We start from the raw sequence: 19,518 nt of genomic DNA, 5'->3' as shown, positions 1-19,518 counted from the left end.
AATCCCAAGGCTGAATTCGAAAATAGCAAGGAAATGAACAATTTATGCCAAAAATTAAGACGACTATAGTAATAGTAGGCAAATGAATATGGAATATATGTTAAAAACCAGACAATGGCGGCCACTGCTGATGCTGTGCTGGCTTTTTTAAAAAACACAGCAATCATAAAGCAAAAACATACACTGGTTACAACATAGGTGTGCAAAAAAAGCAGTACAGGAAGCCAACGGGAATAAGAAAGTACAGCCACGGAAGCGTAGAACCTTATCATTATCAGGAGCATTATAAAGAATACTACCAGCATAAGCATTGCATAACTCTTGACGAACCACGCTACCCAATGAAGCCAGTTATGAACGCCTATCAATTTCATAATTTCCTTGAGCTGAAGTTCCTTTTCGGCTGTTATATACTTGGTCACCGTCGAGCAGGGATAGATGAAGCTCAGCAGGATTACGAAGGGCAGCAGTTGACGCAGGCCACTCAGCAATGGATCATGTGTATATGCTCTATACGGAAATCGCTGAAGATGTATGTTGGGAAGATCATTATCCTTTATACCGGAGGCAAGCGACAGCCAGGACATAGTTAGGGCATGTTGGATTGGCAGAAACCCTTCTCTAATATAGCCAACCGGAACTCCACCATCGGGTTCCTCTCTATTACGCGGTCCACTTCCGTCGTAGGATAAATAACAGCGCGAAGTACTCCATGTTTCTATAAGAGGGCCTTGCATGGTTCGCAGCTCACTGGGAAAACGAATCGAATAATTTAAATTTAGCGGATATCCTAAGTCATTAGTTGCCCCTGCATTCTCTTCAAATTGCACCCCAGCGAAAAAGTTATGCATCACCATATCCCGTTCCATGTGCAACGCGGTGTCATAAGGTCGAGTTCCCAGAAGTCGAAGTCGCAAAGCCGCAGCATTCATAATAGCACTATTAATGACGGTATCTGGGGTATAGCACAGGAAATTTCGAGGTATATTAAGTGATCCATTATCATGCAGTATTCTGTTTCCAACTGTAACCTTTGACATATAGAGCGCAAGGTCAGATATTGACACTGGTGGGTAGCGAATTTCCGGCTTTGAGTCGGGCATTACTATTAGGCGAATAGCTACAATAAGGAGGAGGTGCATCACTGGAAGAAGCATATAAAACAGAATTTGTATTTTTTGGTTCCACTGTAGAAGCCAATTCTTCCATAAGAGTATCTTTAGTTTTTCCCAATCTCCAACGGCGTATACTTCAGTGTTGGAAAACGATTCTCTTTCCGGCTTCATTTTTGAGAAAATTTTCTTTTATTTGGTAACGTTTTGATTTTTATTTCAATGCAATCGAAAGACGGATTTTGATAAGGGCGGAAATTCAAAACTGTAATTATATTTGTTTATTGGCAACTGTTAACAAATTTTTAAGGTCCACGTAAATGGTTATTAGCCGAAACTTCATTGATAAATGTCAAACCTTAGGTTATATATGTATAATAAGACATTTTTCGTACCTCAAATTTTGTTTCGACATTAACCAGAATTTAGTATTGGGGTGCACTTGGGTTTTAAAATTTTCTTTTAAATAAGCTGTTGGGTATCTAAAAGTATGCAAATCTGTGCCTAAAATATATTGTTGCATACTTTTCGACACCTAAAATAACATTTAAAAGCCTGTTATCTTCGTTTTTCTTTTGTAAGCAAGTATTTCAAACTTAATTTTGACCAAGGATCGATGCTTGCACCTGAGTGCCCTAGGAATCATGTTTCGTGTCGGAATCTTGGCATTGATTAATGCGCCTCTCGATCATAAGCGTCCTCATTAGCAATCCTTCCTCCCCCGCTCGTTGCAGTTTACGCCACCTGCCACAACAGCACCACCAGCGGCAACTGGACAGCCTGCAGCCGGAGCTGCGGCCTTGGCACCGCCACGCGGCACACCACCACCCACGCGGGCTGCCATCAACTGAGCAATTTGCGGCTCTGCGAGAATCGCAAGTGCGACAAGGACGACCACGAGGACAATAAGTGGGGCAGGAGCCGCCCGTTAACGCACAAGCGGAAGCTGCATCACGCCCACAGCCACCCCCATCAGCATTATCATCACCACAAGGAGCACGAGGACCACGAGCCAGCCCACAGGATACGAGTGAGTGTCCTCTTAATGACGAAGCTCTGTTGCCCCTGGGGGAAATATTTAACGAAGCTATATGATAATAGACACTTTCGAGTTTCATTGAAGCTATATTACAAATTGAAAGATATATTTTTAGAGCGCAAAATCAGCATAGTGCCAGGAATTTATAAAATATATCTTTTATAAGTATGAGTGCAACCTGGTTTTCTATATATTTTTAAATTTTAGAACACTGCATTATAAGAAGTCGAGTACCTATCCTAACGTTTTGATTGTATACCCAATTTTACATTGTGCAAATAGATTTTAGGTAATTGGTTTGTTATCCAAGTTCGACAGGAATATTAGGGGAATACATTAAGATAATCATATTATAAAAAAAATTATTAGACTAATGTGTTTATTTTTTCAATATTATTTGAATGAAAAACAATGTTAACAGCAAATTTTATAGAATGTTTTGATTATAATTGCTTTAAGATAAAATTGTGACAAAACAATATTTCTGTATATAAGGATCCCCCTCTAATATATGTATTTTTCCACTATTTCTTGTTCATTTTTCCGTCGCAGAAGGGCCACGAGTGCCGGAGTATCCAGAGGCTGGGTCCTGCCAGGATTCGCCTGGGCGAGTGCGTTTCCCGAAAGCTGTATCGACCGAAGCTCTGTGGCCGTTGCCATCGCGGGGTCAAGTGCTGTGCCCCGGCGGTGTCCACCACGATACAGGTGAGTGGGAAGGGGGATTGGGATTCGCTGGCCGTACTCCTCACCTGCCAGGTGGCAACTGGGCTAAGACGGGCTGAGCTTAAAGTCCGAGACCACCTGGCGCCTAAGGAGGAGAGATGGAAATCCTCGCGGATTGAGTTTCCCGCTTTTCTTTTACTTTCCACTGCACTTTTTGCAGTTTGCAGAAATTTGCATTCCCGGTATCCTTGCTTGTTGTTTGCCATTTGTCGTTTTCAATTAAATTACCGTTAATTTGAAAGCAATCCCATCGATAACCATTAAAAGAAGACCCTTTGAGATGGTGAGCGCTTGAAAAGGCAACTATACCCTGTAAATGTATTACAATAATAAAATAAAGGTTACGACTTTTTTTAATTTAGAAGCAGAGAAAGAAATAAAATAAAATTTGTATAAATGTATGATTTAAATCTAAGGAAACTATCTTGAATTAGGAAATCTTTTCAGTATTTAAACTTCATATTTTAAGATATACCATTTAAAGTGAATATGTTTTTATTGTAACCAACCAAAAAGGTCATTGAAATGAATTGAAATATCTGCAGATTGAAAACTATTCAGGCAGACAAATATCTTTCATCATTTTAATGTGTTTGTGTTTTTCATCAATACAATGTATTTGCATAAGCAAAATTATTCCAACATATATTGTTCATTATTTATTTATTCTGGCATTTATGTTGCGGCTCACCGCGATTAACCTTTCAGCGTGCTTATTTATGTGCATTGCAAATAGACTCACACATTTACTCGATACCCCGGTATTCAATTGACAGGAATTCCCTGGTCGGTAATACCCACAAGACAGTTTTACAGTGCCGTTGCTGTTTAGTTTATTGGCTATTGCCTTCCTGCTGCCTTTTACTTTTAATTAAAAAGCAAATTGCATTAAAACGTCAATTTGCCGTGTTGAAACAGCAAGAGCCAATGCCAAATGGCAGCAAAATTAAAAGTCAAATGCTGTGCAGATGTCAAAACCAATTTAACACCTTTTCACCCTTAGCACCCGTCCTACCAATTGAATTTTTTTTGGAAGAAAAGGGAAGCCTCTCAGCAGAGATTTCAGCTCCTTACATCTTCAATCTTTTTACAATGATTCTCTTTTTCCCTTCCATATACAATTTTTTTGGTCCTTCAGGTCGAGCTGTTGTGTCCTTTAAATGCTGTCGATCCAATTAACTACGTACAGCGTCGGGAAAGGCAGCTGAAGGACACCCATGATGATGACGATGGCGATGAGGATGATGATGGGGATATGGCCGAGGAGGCGGTGCTCGAGAATGCACAGTTATGGGATACGGTCGCCTTGGAGCCAATCGATCAGGAATTCCTGCAATCACATCAGACTCAAATAGAGAATAAATTCATTGCCGTCGAATGGATACTGAAATGTGAATGCAGCACGAAGGTGAGTGCCAGTGGGGTTGGGTTCTGGGTTCTGGGTTCTGGTTCTTGGGTATTGGGCTGTTCTTTTTTCGTCCTTGGTGTTCCTGCGGCTGAAGGCCCATAAACGATGTCATATTACACTGGCCAGCCGTAGTCGCATGCCATTTGAGGCAATCATTCGGTCGTGTTCTTACCTCCACAATCATTTTTCCCCTCTAGCCTTTCCCCCGGCACTTGCTGTACCAGATGCACGAAAATTGCTTTCACTTGTCATTTTAATCGCATCTTTTGTTGTTGTGAATGTTTCCTTGCTATTGGAAATACCCTTTATAAGGCTGGGAGTGCGGTTGTGATAGTTTTGAGGCGGGTTATGAAAATGTTTTACATTAAGTCTTGGACGTGAAAAAGGTTATGCTAGACATCACCATAGTAAATTTTCTTTTAAGAATTTTATAAAAAAAAGTCAGGAGAGGTAGTATAGGTTTGCCAAAACTAAAAAGATTAAAAAAAATGTAGTTTTTATATAGTAAACTGTAAAACTAAAACAGTAAACTAAAAAGATTTAAAATAAACTTTTAGTTTTTATGGAGTAAATTGTAAAACAAAGATGGTTTCAATTGAAATGAATTTTGTTTTACTTGGAGACCCTTTTTCACACAGCTAAAAAATGAATATTTATCATAAATATCTGCATATTGAAATCAAACTTTTCGTAGTAAGAAATTAAAATAAATAAAAAAACATAATATTCAATTGATTTAATTATTTGAAACAAGATACCCCTTTACTCTGCGAGTAGTCAAGGTAGAAAATATTACATACGATTTTAGACATCTTTACGATTGTGTGTCATGAATTCTTTGGATTAACTAGGTTTTTTATCAGTGTAGATGGTCCGAAAACATTTATTACTCAAGTTAGTAAAGACTTTTTCGTTTACTGGGTAACATTTAGTCTTCTCATGCTTATCATATTTATTCAGTTCTCGTTATTTTCCCAGTCTATGCACAAATGTGTTTTTTGTTTTCCGAAAAAAATTATTGCTGCAATTTTTTGTTGCTTGGTTGCCTGGGGGACGGACTTCCCAGTCCTGCGGGTAAATGGGCCCACATGGGCGGTGGTCGAAGGACGGGGTTTTTCTGCGCCCATCTGTCTGTTGTGTTTTCCCATTATTTTGGCGAATTCATCTTGAATGCCTTTGCCTTCGTGTCGCCGCCCGTATGCGCTGTGCAATTGCAATGATTGGATTTTTATGAATACATTCATCAAAGGAGCTCGCTCACTGCGCCACTGGCAAACCGAACGGAAACATTTTGTTGCACTCGTTTGGGTGGCAAGTTTAAAACGCTATGCGGGTGCGCGTGCGATTGTTTGTTCGCCCAAAGTGAGGCTTTTGTTTTGCGTTGCCTTTGTAAGCTTTCAATGGGTTTTTCCAAAGTAGTTCACTACAATGATAGTCGATTGTCGAAGAATGGCACTACAGCCCTAGAAATTCGATGTCCTAAATCGGATTAAACGGGCATTCGTAATTATTTTGGCGTATTTTTATTCCGAATATTTTTTCTTGCTTAATGTATTATTTTTCAATTCGTCAATCAAACGGTTTAAACTTAAAGTAAGCATGCAGATGTATTTGGTTCAGTCAACTTTATTATCTTTAAAATCATTTAACAATACTGTGTATTAAACAATATTTTGAATTTTAATAAAATAAATAAACAAATTAAAAAATAATTAAAGCTATACAAAGTAAAGGTGTCGCAGAACTGTACTATAGCCGTAAAAATCGGATTAAACGGGCATTCGTTATTATTATGGCGTATTTGTATTCCGACTATTTTTTCCGGCTTAACGTATTATTTTTCTATTCTATAAAACGTTAAAAACTAAAATCATTTAAGAATACTGTTATTTAAACAATATTTTTATTTTTAATAAAACAAATATATAAATTAAAAAATTAAAAATGAATAGGGCTTTATATAGTAAAGGTATCCCCATATTAAAGTACATTTGCTTTTCATTGGGTAAAGGAAAAAACAGAGTAACAAACTTTATTTATAAACATTAATAAACTATTCTGACTTAAAAATATTTAACATAGAAGCAATCAAATATGCAAATTTATTTGGAAGCTCTCGCCAATATGCTTATCGCTATCAACTATGTTATATGGTGATTTCAGAAATGTAAACTATTGATAAACGTATGCTATTTCTGTCTGTGAGCGGAATTTAAGAGAAAACCGGATCTCTCTTCATTAGTAGTTTTGTGTATGTAAGAGTAGTCTTTCGCTCTCTTAGCAAACTGATATAAAGAGCTGATAATGCATTGTGAGCCTGCCAATTGCTTTATTCTCGGTTTAATTGCATTGACTTAACACCAATTCGGCAGGGCAACAATGAAAGCGGCCTTATCAGTAGGTTGGTTCTTATCGAGGAGACCCATAAATATTCAGAGATAGGAAGAGGAGTGCTAAAACTAGAAAACCATATGAGAGAATGAAAGTTCTCTACAGAAACCCGATTTAGTTGCTAGCCGAACGTCGAACGTGAAGCACAGAGACGGTTGTTATAAGAAATATATATCCATATTTGAACCACCATGAGTTCTGCTTCTGTACGTCTGCTCAGTAAAACCAAACAAACCGCTCGTATTGTTATAGTGGGAGCGGGATCCGCCGGAATAGCAGCTGCCACCCGTCTCCTGGACCTGGGATTCCGGAACGTACTCCTTCTCGAGGCCGAAGATCGTATAGGGGGACGTGTCCACACGATTCCCTTTGCTGATAATGTCATCGATCTGGGCGCCCAGTGGTGCCATGGAGAGCAGGGAAATGTGGTTTACGATCGGGTCAAGGATCTGAACCTTCTAGAGGTTACGGCAGACCATTATGAAACCAACAAACTTGTGCGGTCTAACAAAGAAGTTATAACCGAAGATATAGCAGTTCAACTTAAGGGCATAGCCGACAACTCAATACCAGACAGGCAGACAGAGCTCCCGGACTTCGAGGGCTCTTTGGGTGATTATATCAACAAGAAGTACTGGATAGAACTGAAAAAACTCCCGGCCATTGATCACACCATTGCCAAGGAGTTCCTGGAAGTGTTCCACAAATTCGAGGCCTCCGTGGAGGCGGCTGATCACCTGTTCGAGGTCTCTGGAAAGGGTCACCTGGAGTACTGGCTATGCGAGGGCGAACTGCTGCTGAATTGGAAAGACAAGGGCTACAAGAGGTTCCTGAGATTACTTATGAAAGCTAAAGAGGACCAACCCGAAGACCTGGGTGTCCTTAAGGGGCATGTGCTGCTGAACAAACGAATTTCCGAGATTAATTGGCAAGGAGCCGATGAGCTGACCCTACGCTGTTGGAATGGCGAGGTCATCACCGCGGATCATGTCATATGTACGGTTTCCCTGGGAGTTCTCAAGGAGCAGCATGAGAAACTTTTTGTTCCCGCCCTGCCAGCTGCCAAGGTGAGAGCCATCGAGGGTCTCAAACTGGGTACGGTGGATAAGTTCTTCCTGGAGTTTGAGAATCCCCCTCTGCCCGGCGATTGGCCTGGATTCAATTGCCTCTGGCTGGAGAAGGATCTGGAGGAGCTGCGTGCCTCCGAACTCTTTTGGCTGGAGAGTGCTTTCGGTTTCTATCCCGTGTCCTGGCAGCCACGCGTCCTACAGGGCTGGATCATAGGACCCCATGCGCGGCACATGGAAACGCTCACGGAGGAGAAGGTGCTGGAGGGTCTGATGTGGCTCTTCCGCAAGTTCCTGCCCTTTGCGATACCCCAACCACTGCGAATGCTGCGCACCCAGTGGCATGCGAATCCCAACTTCCGGGGCAGCTACACCTTCCGGTCCACCTACACGGATGCGTTGAGAACCGGTGCCTGGGATCTGGAGGCACCGCTCCAGGATGTGGGCGGCCGACCACGCCTCCAGTTCGCCGGTGAAGCCTCCCACAAGCACTACTACTCCACGGTCCACGGAGCCGTGGAAACGGGATGGCGCGAGGCGGAGCGATTGCACCTCTACTACCGGTCGCGAACCGCTCAGCTGTGAGTCTCCACCTTCTGAGACCGGTTGAATGTTTCCGAAAACCGTGAAATCGAGATTGGCCACAGGCAATGGGGCGTGAAAACTACATATTATATATAGATATATTATATTTAAGTGCTGTGTTGAGTCGTATTTGTATACCTTTTTCGGTTAGGGAGTTATTCCAACGATAAATACAATAAACGGAACAATAAGTCTTTAGAACCTTGTTTATTATTTAGTAGACTTGGCGGCTCGAATGCAACATACTACTTTCGTTTCAGCTCTTTGTCTAATTTTCAAAAATTCTATCGACGTATGTATATATTTTTAGCATATAATCTATAATCAATTTTTCGTAATCTTATACCAACCGATAGCTGCAGTTAAGTCCACACTTCTATTTCTTGAAGATTAGATATACATCTAATATCTTACTTGTAATTCAATAATTTCAAAGACTTTTAAATGTAGTCTTTAATAATAGAGAGATATAGCGATAACTTTATAGTTAGTTCACTTAATAAATATCTGAAAGTATTGCTCTGAAATTCAATACCTAGCCTGTCGAATGGTAAACAATTGTAATTTTAATAGCTGGGCACGGTTGAAAATTACTGCCTTTCCACAGTTCATGTATATTTTATGGCCAATTTTAATGTCTGAGCCCAGACACAATATCAGTTTTCCCCCAAGATTGTTTGTTTGTGTCATGACCGAGTCATAAAAACTTCATAGCCGAGCTCAGTTCTTTAAATTTCAAGCCCATCAGCTACTAGGAAAATTCAAATGCATTCGTAAAACAAAAAAAACCAAATAAAAGCCAAACATGTTGACCAACTCATTTGCAGCGAGCAGCAAACAGCATTGTAATTGCGCCTGTTTTTCGGAACATTTGCACACACTCGATTCAAAACAGGGGGCGTGGGCGTTGGGCGGGGGGCGTGGCCAGTGAGGTCTCACACATGCAAAAGTTCAGATTACGTGCGGAATACGGCAAGCTGAAATCAGTTTAGCACATACCAGTAGTTTGTGCAGCAAAAAAACGCAGGCCAAGGGCCAGACCAGCCATGGATGGCCACAAAAACCACAACAGGCCAGCAGGAGCCAGGAATCAGGAGTAGGAGCAATGGCGAAATCAGGAGCAGGATCAGAGGCACTGGCCATGTGATTTCACTACCGAAATGCCCCGGCAATTGCCGGCCGGCAGAAGCAGCAGAAGCACTTTGGCTGCCCATGTTGAAAATTCAAATTTATGCTAAGCCGGGGCCAAAACATTCAAAATATCCTTGCTTCTGCTTTAGCCTTATGTGACCACCCATTCCAACGTGATAGATAGAGAGAAAAAAGGATATCTTTGAGAATTCTGGGTGGATGTACAGGATAGATCGCGCTTGACCAATCCAACGATTGAAGGATTTTTATTCAGCTCAAATTATATCACCTTTATATTTCAGATTTTATAAAATATATAAATTCTTTATTTAAAGAGAATTATATAATAGAATATTTTAAAATGGTTACGCATTATTATTTAATTTTTAAAAGTAAAATATTGAAAAAATAAAAAGGGGTATCCTCAGCTTAAACTGAATTACTTAAAGGTTTAGTAGTAGAGTAGAAGCTGCATTTGTTATAAGTTATGACTTTGTTGCTACTTAAATGGTTTGAAATTAAGTTCAGAGCAACAGTATTTTGTTTTAGTTTCAGCCAAATTAAAGCCATAATTCGTTTAGGGATCCAAGATCTTATAGCCTCAACATTTTTCTCTCTGTGTATGCTCTGTCTGGCTCTGTGTGCTTGCATTTGTTTGTTTGTTTGCATGTCGCCCTGGTGGTCGTAGTCGTATCCTGGTCGTAGTTCATCGCCCCATCCCAAACTCGGCACCTCCCAATTACATATGCGACTTTGTCGCCTTTCGAGTCGAAAGAAGGAAAGCCCGAGTACAAGTTGGTCACATCTGTTATAGCTTTTCCGCTGAACCAGCCCCTTTCCGTGTTCCGATCCCAGTGCCGATCCCTTGGTTAATGCGCTGCAGGAGCGTTAGTCGTTGGTTCCGTTGCCTTCAGTGTCTAGCCAGCCGGATATGTGGTTTTTTGCACCTAATCACTGAGAGAAAAACTTTAAACTCTTGTTTCACATGTTTCAAATTATATGTTAAAGAAGAGGTATACATTCTTGACAGAGGAATACTTATTGTAATGATTAAATGTGGTAATAAAATTATTTGTCTTTTAAAATTTAAATATATTGTTATAAGTTTATTTTTAATAATTAATATAGTTGGACTTTGTATTTATAGTCGTTTACTTGACTTTCGGAATTCCAAATATCAGGGTAACCAAGAAAAAATCAATATAGGGGGTACTACAGAAATCACTAGGATCTTGAAATATCTTTTAAATGTCGCCTAAAAGTATGCAGTGAGCAGAAGACACGGCTCTTTCTGAGTGATTTCATTGTGCTTCTTAGCATAAAATATTTTGTTGCATACTTTCAGACACCTATGACAACATTTAAAACTGATTTAAAGTTTAAGGAACCTCCTTTTCTGCTCAGTGACTCCATGTTCATCCACGTGCTCGTGACTCCTCGAGTGACAATGTTAAACAAGTCTCTGTTTGACCAAAGGACACACATTTGCCTAGCTGGCAGAGCAGTCGTCCTGTTCCTGTTTCTGTGTCTGTTCTTTGCCGGACTTGTGTTATGGCCCAGGTAATGGTTGTTATGACTGGCAAAGTATTTCTCTGTGTTTGCTGATTGCAATGGCGACTGGTTAGGGGAATGGAATGGTGATCCAGATGGATATAGTGAGTGGCTGACAGTTGGAACTGGCACTCTTGACATAGCTGGGAGTGGAACATTCGGCTTAATTGTACAACTAACTCACTTGCCACGGGATTAAATGGGTTTAGTTGGGATTTCTTTATGCAGAGGCACGATGGCACACCCTTGCGTTGAGTAGATTAAATTCCTTGAAATTATAGTTCTGTATTCGGGAGTGCTATTTACCTAAGAATTTTGATTGGGTGGTGAAGTGGTGAGTGAAAATGTAAATGTTTCGAGTGTCGCAAGAAGTTTTCGGGTTGTTTGAGGTGTTAGAAATACGTTATAGGAATTGCTTCTCTCCGTTGATTACATTTGCCTAGAAAGCAGCAGAATATTTCAGAGATTCTATGACTTTTCTATCGATTTTAAACCAACTAAACGAGGGCTATACTGTTTTTGGGTTGAATAGTTTATATGCCAAAGGAAATATATATGTAATCTATTTTTGTGTTTTGAAAAATTTAAAGATTTTGGTGGTACAGAACAAATGCCAATTAATGAACCATTTGGTTACATGTACAATTAAATTGTTTTAATTGTTTTCGAGAAAGAGCTTGCTTTTGCGACATTTTTTTAAGTTCCACTTGAGGTTGCCTTAGTTTTCAGCTCGCCCTTTGTAGAACTCATTGAGACGATCTGCTTCGCGCCATCCAGACTCTGTGGCTCCATGTACCGTAGAGAAGTGCTTACGGCTAGAAGCCTCTCCGGCGAACTGGATCCTGGGTCTTCCCGAGACATGCAGCAAAGGGGATCCCAAATCGGTGCGTCCCGTGCGTAGTTCATCGGCATAGGTGGGGTAAAAGCTATAGCTGCCCCGGAAGTTCGGATTGGAGTGCCACTGAGAGCGCAAGAAGTTTTTGGGATGGGGCACGTTGAACTTGAGGAATTTCCTGAAGAGCCACTGCAGACCCTCGAGGACCTTTTCGTCGCTGAGGGTTTCCATATACCGGGCATGAGCCCCGATGATCCAACCCTCTAGCAAAAGCGGTTGGCGATCCACACGATGGAAGCTGCAGACGCTCTCCAGCCAGAAGAACTCGCCACCTCGAAGCTCCTTTAGATCTTCCTCCAGCCAAAGGAAGGCGACGCCCCTCATGTTCTCCGGTAACGGCTGCTCCTCGAACTCCAGGAGAAACTTGTCCACAGTGCCTAGTTTAAGACCCTCGATGGACCTTACCTTGGCAGCCGGAAGAGCCGGCACGAAGAGCTTCTTGTGCTTCTCCTTGAGAACTCCCAGGGAGACGGTACAAATCACATGATCCGCTGAGACTAACTGACCGTTCCAGCAGCGAAGGGTCAATTCACCATCTCCCGACCAATTGATCTCAGCAATCCGTCTGTTGAGATGAACGTGTCCCTTAAGGATTCCCTGGTCACCGGGCTGATTCTCGTTAGAATTTAGTATGACGCTCAAGAACTTCCAGTAGCCTTTTCGCCGCCAGCTGAGATTCTGATCTCCTCCGCACATTTCAAAATTCCGATAGTTTCGGGGCGAAAGTTCGGAGAGATAATCGCAGGCATCCTCAGAGCAAATAACCTTCTTCATGCAGTCCAGGGCCTCCTTGGCGACGATCTTATCGTTGGGGAAAACCTGCTGGCCCACCTCCTTCCAATAGCTTTCGATGATGGCGTCACCTACGGATCCCTCAAAATCGGGCTTAATGTCGAATTCCTCCTGGAACTCCTTGAGAGCCTTGGTCTGATCGTCGGAGAGGATTTCCTTGTTGGAGCGCACAAAGTAGACGGCAAAATCACCGGTCCTATCGAGGACATCCAGGTCCTTGACCTTCTCGAAGACCACATTGCCCTCTTCCCCATGACACCATTGGGCTCCCAGATCGATGAAGCTATTGGCGAATGGGATCGTGTTGATGCGACCACCAATGCGATCCTCCGCCTCGAAAAGCTGGACATTCTTGAATCCCTGTTCCAAGAGTCTGGTGGCAGCCGCGATCCCTGAGGCGCCAGCTCCGATAATGACTATCCTGGCGGTCTCCTTTGTTTTTCCAAAAGTAGATGCTGCACAGGCACTCATGGTTTTTGAAAGCTTTTGATTAACTTGCTGAATTGCAGAAATTCAAATTGTGAGCTAATGCATAAAACGCAGCCTTTTATAGGTATGTTTGCCATTGGGTATCATATCAAATGAGTCCGTGCCCTTTTGCGGTTGCCATTATCTGTCTAGACATTGACCCAATTAAATTTCTTGACTCCAACAAACAGACAGTTCATATTTCTTGCTCAAATGCTTCACTGAAATAGTATATTTTCCCACAGGAAACATTTGCCTTGTATGCACTTGGTTAGGGCTTATCTGGCCTCTTGTAAAGTTAAATGTAACAAGGGTTCTCATATCAAATGTCAGTTTATCATTGTTTGTTGTTCTTAACCATACATGTAAAATGTAATTGCTTTTACTATTGTTTTCTTTGGAAGATATTGTTTGTGTAATTTTTGCAATAGCAACAAGTGGTTCAAGTGCATCTTGCGGTGCTTGTGGCGCCTTATCTACCTTGCTGAAACCACTTGACTAAATCGACCAAAACAAATAACCTATAAACTATACAGATAATTATAGCGTGCACGTGGAGTAAAAGCATATTGTATTTACTTAAAAGTGTTTTAAAGACTTGTACTTATCAAATTTTAAATAAATTGAAACAAATATACCTCGATTTTTATTTATAGTACTTAAACTGATTGTTAAACAAACTCTAGTGGGCATAAGTATTTTAAAAACAAAGTTAAATTGACTCATAATTTGAACTTAATTCACTTTAAAATTTGCGAGCAATAAAACATGTGTTGATGTAAAAGTTTCTCACAAAAAAAATAATAGAACTGCACAAATCTCTTTGCAAAAATTTTTTATGATTTTTAAATTAACTTTCCACTGGTGCCAAATATGCATGAAGTAAGGTCAAATTATGAGTACACTTAACTTTGTGTTTAGACAAAATACTTATGCCTAATAGTAACACTTTGAAGTTTGTCAATTTAAAGTATTTCTTCATTTCTAACACATTTTTGCAACATATCATTGTGATAGACATTGTTTTTTTCTTATTGAACCACGTTTTTCATAGTCAAAGTAATAGCTGAACAAAATTCAGAAACCGCTGCATAACAAATACTCTGGGGACGAGACCAGAATTTATTTTAATTATTTAAATATATTAAAATTTCATATGGTTTTCCCTTTTCTTATTTTTGCCTGCCCCACAGAATTGCAACGCCGACAGCAGCAACAGCAACAGCAGCAACAGCGACAACAATATGTCTAACACAAATAAATATGGTTATTACAATTACGAAAACAATAACCCAGGCCGGAACCACGAAATTAATGGCGAACCAAATGAGCCGACCAACAACAATATTGGCTACAACAAGGGCAGCGGAGAGGATGTGGATGTGGATGTGGTCGAGAACAGCAACAACGTTGACCACAACGATGTGGACAACATGTCCTCGGAACAACAGCCGGATATTATACCCTATCCCCTGAGTGTGGGCGAATCCAGTTGGAAGGCCGAAAAACTTCGACAGCAGCAACAGCAACAGCAGCAACATGAACAGCAGCAACATCAACAACAGCAGCAACATCAACAGCACTGGCAGCAACTCACATAGCGTAAACGATTTCCACGCAAGCCATGAAATAAAACTCGATCGGCCGAGTCACAGATATATGAAGATATAGCAGATAGAGAAGAGTAGCGTTTAAGATTTGTACAGCATAGCGATACTTAAGGCCCCAAGGATGGTTAAGATTGTAAAGGAAAATTGGACAGGCGATGCAAGTTATACTTAGGATTTGAACATATCGAGGCAGTAAGTTTAGGTATGTGAACGATAGGGTTAGTACTAAACCAAGGGCAAACAACAAACACAGGCCGAATATTACAAATATTTTTGCAAGCATCTATACACCGAAACAAGCGCGACAAAAAAAAAGATGAAAAGGAACATTTTCAGAAAATCATTTGAATGGAATGCTGCCCAATAATAACGTATATGGTAATAATAATTTTAAAGACATAGATGTAAAAGGCTTAAACAATTCTAAACCAAATGAGCAAATGCTAAATTCGTGTGCATTCAAGTTATAACTGTGCTATATACTCACTTGTATTCAGAATCTACACGTACGCCTAAGACTCTGCTTGAACAAAGAATTTAGCTGGATGAAAATGGACAGGACCCGGGCTCATGACCCGGTCATAGTTTCGTTATGCCCCCCAACCACACATATCCCCCGAAAATATCCCGAAACGAGTTCTCTGATTTAGGTCGTTTAACGAGCGAAGCTTAGCCATCACCCATATCAATTGTATCGATGTAAGTCAACTCTTAGCTAGCGTCAGAGTTATCCGTGTGCAGGCGAAATTCAAATAAATTAAATGCGAAAATATAAAATAAGTGCGTTTAATATTTATTTAAGGGGAGGTCCTCAATCACACTTATTCGCCACCACATCCTCGATCCACTGGTTCCACATTTTCAGCCACTTCTGGTACCCCGCCTGCCTTTCCTCGCCCACCAGGGCACTGTACCGGATGGAGTTTACGGCCAGGCTTTTGAGGAACCTCAGGTCCGCCTTCATCGGGGCAATGCCCAGGAAGGCGAAGTAGAAGTCGTGGGACAGCGGGGCACAGCGCCAAAAGGACGGATCGTCCGAGGATATCACAATGGGCACATTGTCGGCCAAAAGCAGAGCCGCCGGGTGGTTCCGATAGTCCACGCCCAGCTGGAGCACCTGGTTCGACACGGGGCACACCTCGATGGCGATGTCCAGCAGCTTGGCCAGCCGCATCATCATCGGGTGCTTGGTGAGGGCGAAGCCATGGCCGATCCGCTTGGTGCCCATCAGAATGGCGTCCACCAGGTTCTCATCGATGGGCGATCCAAACCAGTTCGTCTCGCCCGCGTGGAAGTAGAAATTGATATGCTCGGGCATTTTCAGCAGGGGCTCCACAAAGTCAATCAGTGGCCGACCCAGCTCCTCCTGACCCACCAGATCAAAGCCCACCATAAAATCCGGAAATTCTTTCTGATTGGGAAGAGGGCGAACATAATCGCATATTATTTTTAATAAAATAAATATATGAGTGCAATAAGAAAAGTAATATAAATATGGACTCTCTTGTATGTGTCTTGATTAAGAAATGTAAAAGGTAAGTTTTATGATAAGCAAGATATTCAAAGAGTGTGACCTTATTAGACACAACATACAAATTTTATAGATGTGGTTTTTAAAAATGAACTTTCTCTACGTACAATCTTATTTATTAGAGTTCGTACTTAGCAATGCTAATCAAAATAATACACAAGTTTAAAAAAATGGATAAATTTTCTTTTACTTAGGTATACTTGGATTTATTTTGAATCTGCTATGCCAAATATCTGGAAGAAAAGCTTCTTAGCTGTCTAGAACTTAGAGGTATAGAGGTATAATTAAAGATATAAAATTTATATTTATGAAGTTTGCCTTCATTTCATAGTCATTAAAACTTACATTAAGTTCCACAGCTGTCTTTACATACTCCTCCACCACACTTGGCTCCACTCCTCTCAGCGGGGCATATATCAGCTTGGAGTCAATAAAATCTGGATGGTCGGCCTTGAAGCGTTCCAGTTCCGATTTATAGATAGCCACCGTGTCCCGGGTGGTTAGCATATCGCCATCGATGCAGTAGAGCGGCGGCAGTAGGGATCGAAGCTCTAGATATTGCACCCCGTCTTCGGAGAACTCCTTGAGGGCGTTGTAGTAGTACTCCGCCCAAATGGGGGCGTGGCAGAGCAAGCCATCCAGCAGAATAAAGATGCCCATAAAGTGTGCCCAGGCTTGATTGTTCGAGATAAACTTGGAGAAGGGATACATGCTGAACCTTCGCCTGAGGTATTGGGTCACATTGTCTTCACCCCGTCGTTCACGGAAATCCGCCATCGGCTCCCAATTACACTTCTCCATGGGTTTCTGAGTGGGTTTCTCCTTAGAAAATCGAAAAGCAATGGCCTTGCAGCCCTCATCCGCTGTGCAGATCCAAAGATTCTCGCGATAAGTCAGGCTTATTAGATATTTGGTGCTGCAGAGCGCCGTATCATGGGCATGGAGGACTCCGCCCTTGGGCATCTTTTTGATCAAATTAAAGATCGGCGATTTGCGTATCTCAGTCAGGGTCTTAAAGATGTGCTGACCCGGCGTGAATTTGGTCGGGTCCAGTATGCCCTTGGAGATTTCTTCTTTCTTGACGGCCATGATCACCTTGTTGGCCTCCTGTTCGCGATCGTTTAGCCGTATCATCTGACCCATGGTACCCAAGTGCTCTGCCTTGGCGATGGCCTGGCGAAGGGTCTTGAATGCCGTGGGCGTGAGTTTTCTCAGCGACCGAATCACAGAGGCCGTGCTGTGAGTTTGAGTTTCTTTGAGTTTTTAGTAGATGCCTGGCGAACGGGAATGGCCACACGTCTGATGACAGTCATTGTGGCTCGATTTCCCTGGGTTCGCCACTCCTTTAGGCCCGGGGATTCATTAAGAATTTGGTTGGGATTTCGTTAGCCGTACATGTGATTTACACAATTTATTTACCCTACGAAATGTGTCACGCCGAATGTGTCAATAGGCCGCACATTTGTTAGCACCGCGCCACCTCCCACACTCCACACCCCACGCACAAAATGGCGCCCAACGCATTTCCGCTTTAAGACACTAAAGCCGCGACCCCGTCAACTACACTCCCATGCGACTTTTATTAGTAATTTATGGCCTCGTTGGATCGCGGACTGGGTTCGGGTTCGGTTTTTTATGCATCCGCGCGCCCTCAACACCACATTAAATGTGCACGACATCAAATTGATGAGGCTGCCACTGCCGGTGGCAGATATAGTCCGAGTGCTGTCCGACTGGCTATTTTTTGGCTTTTATTTTTATGGCATTTTATGCATTTTTAAAAACAGCCATCATTTCGGTAAGCCCTAAAAAAGAATTCAGTGTCTTGAGCTCTTCTTAACCAGGTCAAATACTAAACAGTACACTTAGAAACAAAAATAAAGTATTTCGTGCTTGAATCAAGTATTTTCGGTGTCAAAACTTCGCCAAGCATGGAAAATATTAAATATTTGTACTAAAAACTAGATCGATTTAACAATAAAGTAAGAAAGTTGCAGGCATGATTAATTATATGAATTGGGTTTTAATTATATGCTGGTAAGATAAATAGGTATAGATAGATAGATATATCTACATAATAGATATATCTACATAATATTTATATTTTTAGTTTATACCGAGCACTTTCAGAATAAAAAGTTGGGAATTATAATATATTTAAATCCAAAATGTGCTCAATGTGAGAACTTTTTGAGCACGAACGTTCTTAAATAGTAGGCATGAAATCGTTATATAGATAGATAGATAGATAGATAGATAGATAGATAATAGATTATTAGAATACCAATTAAGAAGGAGTAGATTATATTTCCTTGAGCTCCTGGAATTTTGTACCTAATTTAAAAATGTTAGTTCAAATGATTCTAATTTGTATACTTTTTCCAGCTAAAAGCCATTTGTTTATTAGGAAAAGCTGGCAGCACTGGTTGCTTTATCCACACACTCTTACACTGGCCCATCAATTTTATGGTCGCGTACATGTTTGCAGGATCGAACCCGACTGCATCCGTAGCTGGCCCATAAAATTCCGCCGGCTCATTACGGGCGTTAGCCAAATCAAAATCGAACCCTGTGCCGGCAGCCGCAGCACTAAACAGTGCCACGTAAAATTGAAACATTTGCAGCATTCGGATGGCTCGATCCGCAGCTCAAAGGAGGCTGAGTGATGGGTGGTCATGGGTGGACGGTTATAGGTGGACGGGGACGTGGACGTGGACGGGGCCTGAACGACCATATAGCGCATATTCATTAAAATTCGCATCCACTTTTCTGCGTCCTCGACGCAGCCAAAGGCAATGAGAGATTTATGCGGATGAATCCTTGAGTGCACTCCCCCGATGGAGATGGCATCGTGACTGCAAGTTACAGGTTATAGGTTGGTAAACTACGAAAGAGAAATTGTAGTCTGTTTAAATCGTGATATGACTATGAGGCATGAAACTTACTTCCTCTTTCAGTTTAGTATTTAAACTCATATAGGTTATTAGTCTGATAAAATAAATGTATCTTAAATAAGAGTGTAAAACTCGACATTTTAATGCACAGTTTCATTTACAAAAAGAAACATATTTGAAGGCTATTCACTTAAAAAAGGTGCTTAAGAGTATGCTACTTTATGTTTTCAGTCTGGCAGTCCCAATATCAAATACTTAAGGAATGTGCTCTATTTATACAGCATACTTTCAGCACATTTTAGAGAAGTTTGAACCGCTTAT

General features: G+C 41.3%; 5 protein-coding genes across 5 annotated transcripts in view; 2 read left to right on the top strand and 3 right to left on the bottom strand.

The window, feature by feature from the left end:
* LOC108015543 (phospholipid-transporting ATPase ABCA3) overlaps positions 1-1,348 on the bottom strand; it is a 5,296-nt gene extending 3,948 nt beyond the window's left edge. The window contains exon 1 of the mRNA XM_065864251.2: positions 1-1,348. This exon is cut by the window's left edge and continues 3,846 nt beyond it. Within this exon, the coding sequence (XP_065720323.2) occupies positions 1-1,286 (1,286 nt within the window). The 5' untranslated portion in view covers positions 1,287-1,348.
* Positions 1-15,552, top strand: part of Ccn (cellular communication network factor protein Ccn) — a 61,520-nt gene extending 45,968 nt beyond the window's left edge. The window contains exons 7-10 of the mRNA XM_036815135.3: positions 1,847-2,142; positions 2,704-2,856; positions 4,013-4,282; positions 14,356-15,552. Coding sequence (XP_036671030.3) covers positions 1,847-2,142; positions 2,704-2,856; positions 4,013-4,282; positions 14,356-14,763 — 1,127 coding nt within the window. The 3' untranslated portion in view covers positions 14,764-15,552. The remainder of the gene's footprint in view (positions 1-1,846; positions 2,143-2,703; positions 2,857-4,012; positions 4,283-14,355) is intronic.
* On the top strand, positions 6,779-8,526 carry LOC108010501 (spermine oxidase). The gene has a single exon (XM_017075374.4). It carries the CDS (start codon positions 6,865-6,867, stop codon positions 8,323-8,325), a length of 1,461 nt encoding a protein of 486 aa, XP_016930863.4. The 5' UTR covers positions 6,779-6,864; the 3' UTR covers positions 8,326-8,526.
* On the bottom strand, positions 11,519-13,220 carry LOC108019406 (spermine oxidase). Its single transcript, XM_017087227.4, has one exon. It carries the CDS (start codon positions 13,163-13,165, stop codon positions 11,726-11,728), a length of 1,440 nt encoding a protein of 479 aa, XP_016942716.4. The 5' UTR covers positions 13,166-13,220; the 3' UTR covers positions 11,519-11,725.
* On the bottom strand, positions 15,294-17,773 carry Adgf-B (Adenosine deaminase-related growth factor B). Its single transcript, XM_017075366.4, is given in 3 exon segments — positions 15,294-16,183; positions 16,649-17,554; positions 17,557-17,773. Coding segments are annotated over 3 exon segments (1,566 nt in total). The 5' UTR covers positions 17,617-17,773; the 3' UTR covers positions 15,294-15,583.
* Between the last annotated feature and the right edge of the window lie 1,745 nt (positions 17,774-19,518).

Source organism: Drosophila suzukii, chromosome 3 (assembly GCF_043229965.1).
Source record: "Drosophila suzukii chromosome 3, CBGP_Dsuzu_IsoJpt1.0, whole genome shotgun sequence".
Taxonomy (NCBI): domain Eukaryota; kingdom Metazoa; phylum Arthropoda; class Insecta; order Diptera; family Drosophilidae; genus Drosophila; species Drosophila suzukii.
The sequence above is the reverse complement of the archived record's forward strand: the minus strand, read 5'-3'. Positions and strand labels throughout refer to the sequence as shown.

Bases quoted from the DNA above. Each gene is read 5' to 3' on its own strand.
- LOC108019406 (XM_017087227.4), bottom strand. From the start codon at position 13,165: ATGAGTGCCTGTGCAGCATCTACTTTTGGAAAAACAAAGGAGACCGCC.
- LOC108010501 (XM_017075374.4), top strand. From the start codon at position 6,865: ATGAGTTCTGCTTCTGTACGTCTGCTCAGTAAAACCAAACAAACCGCT.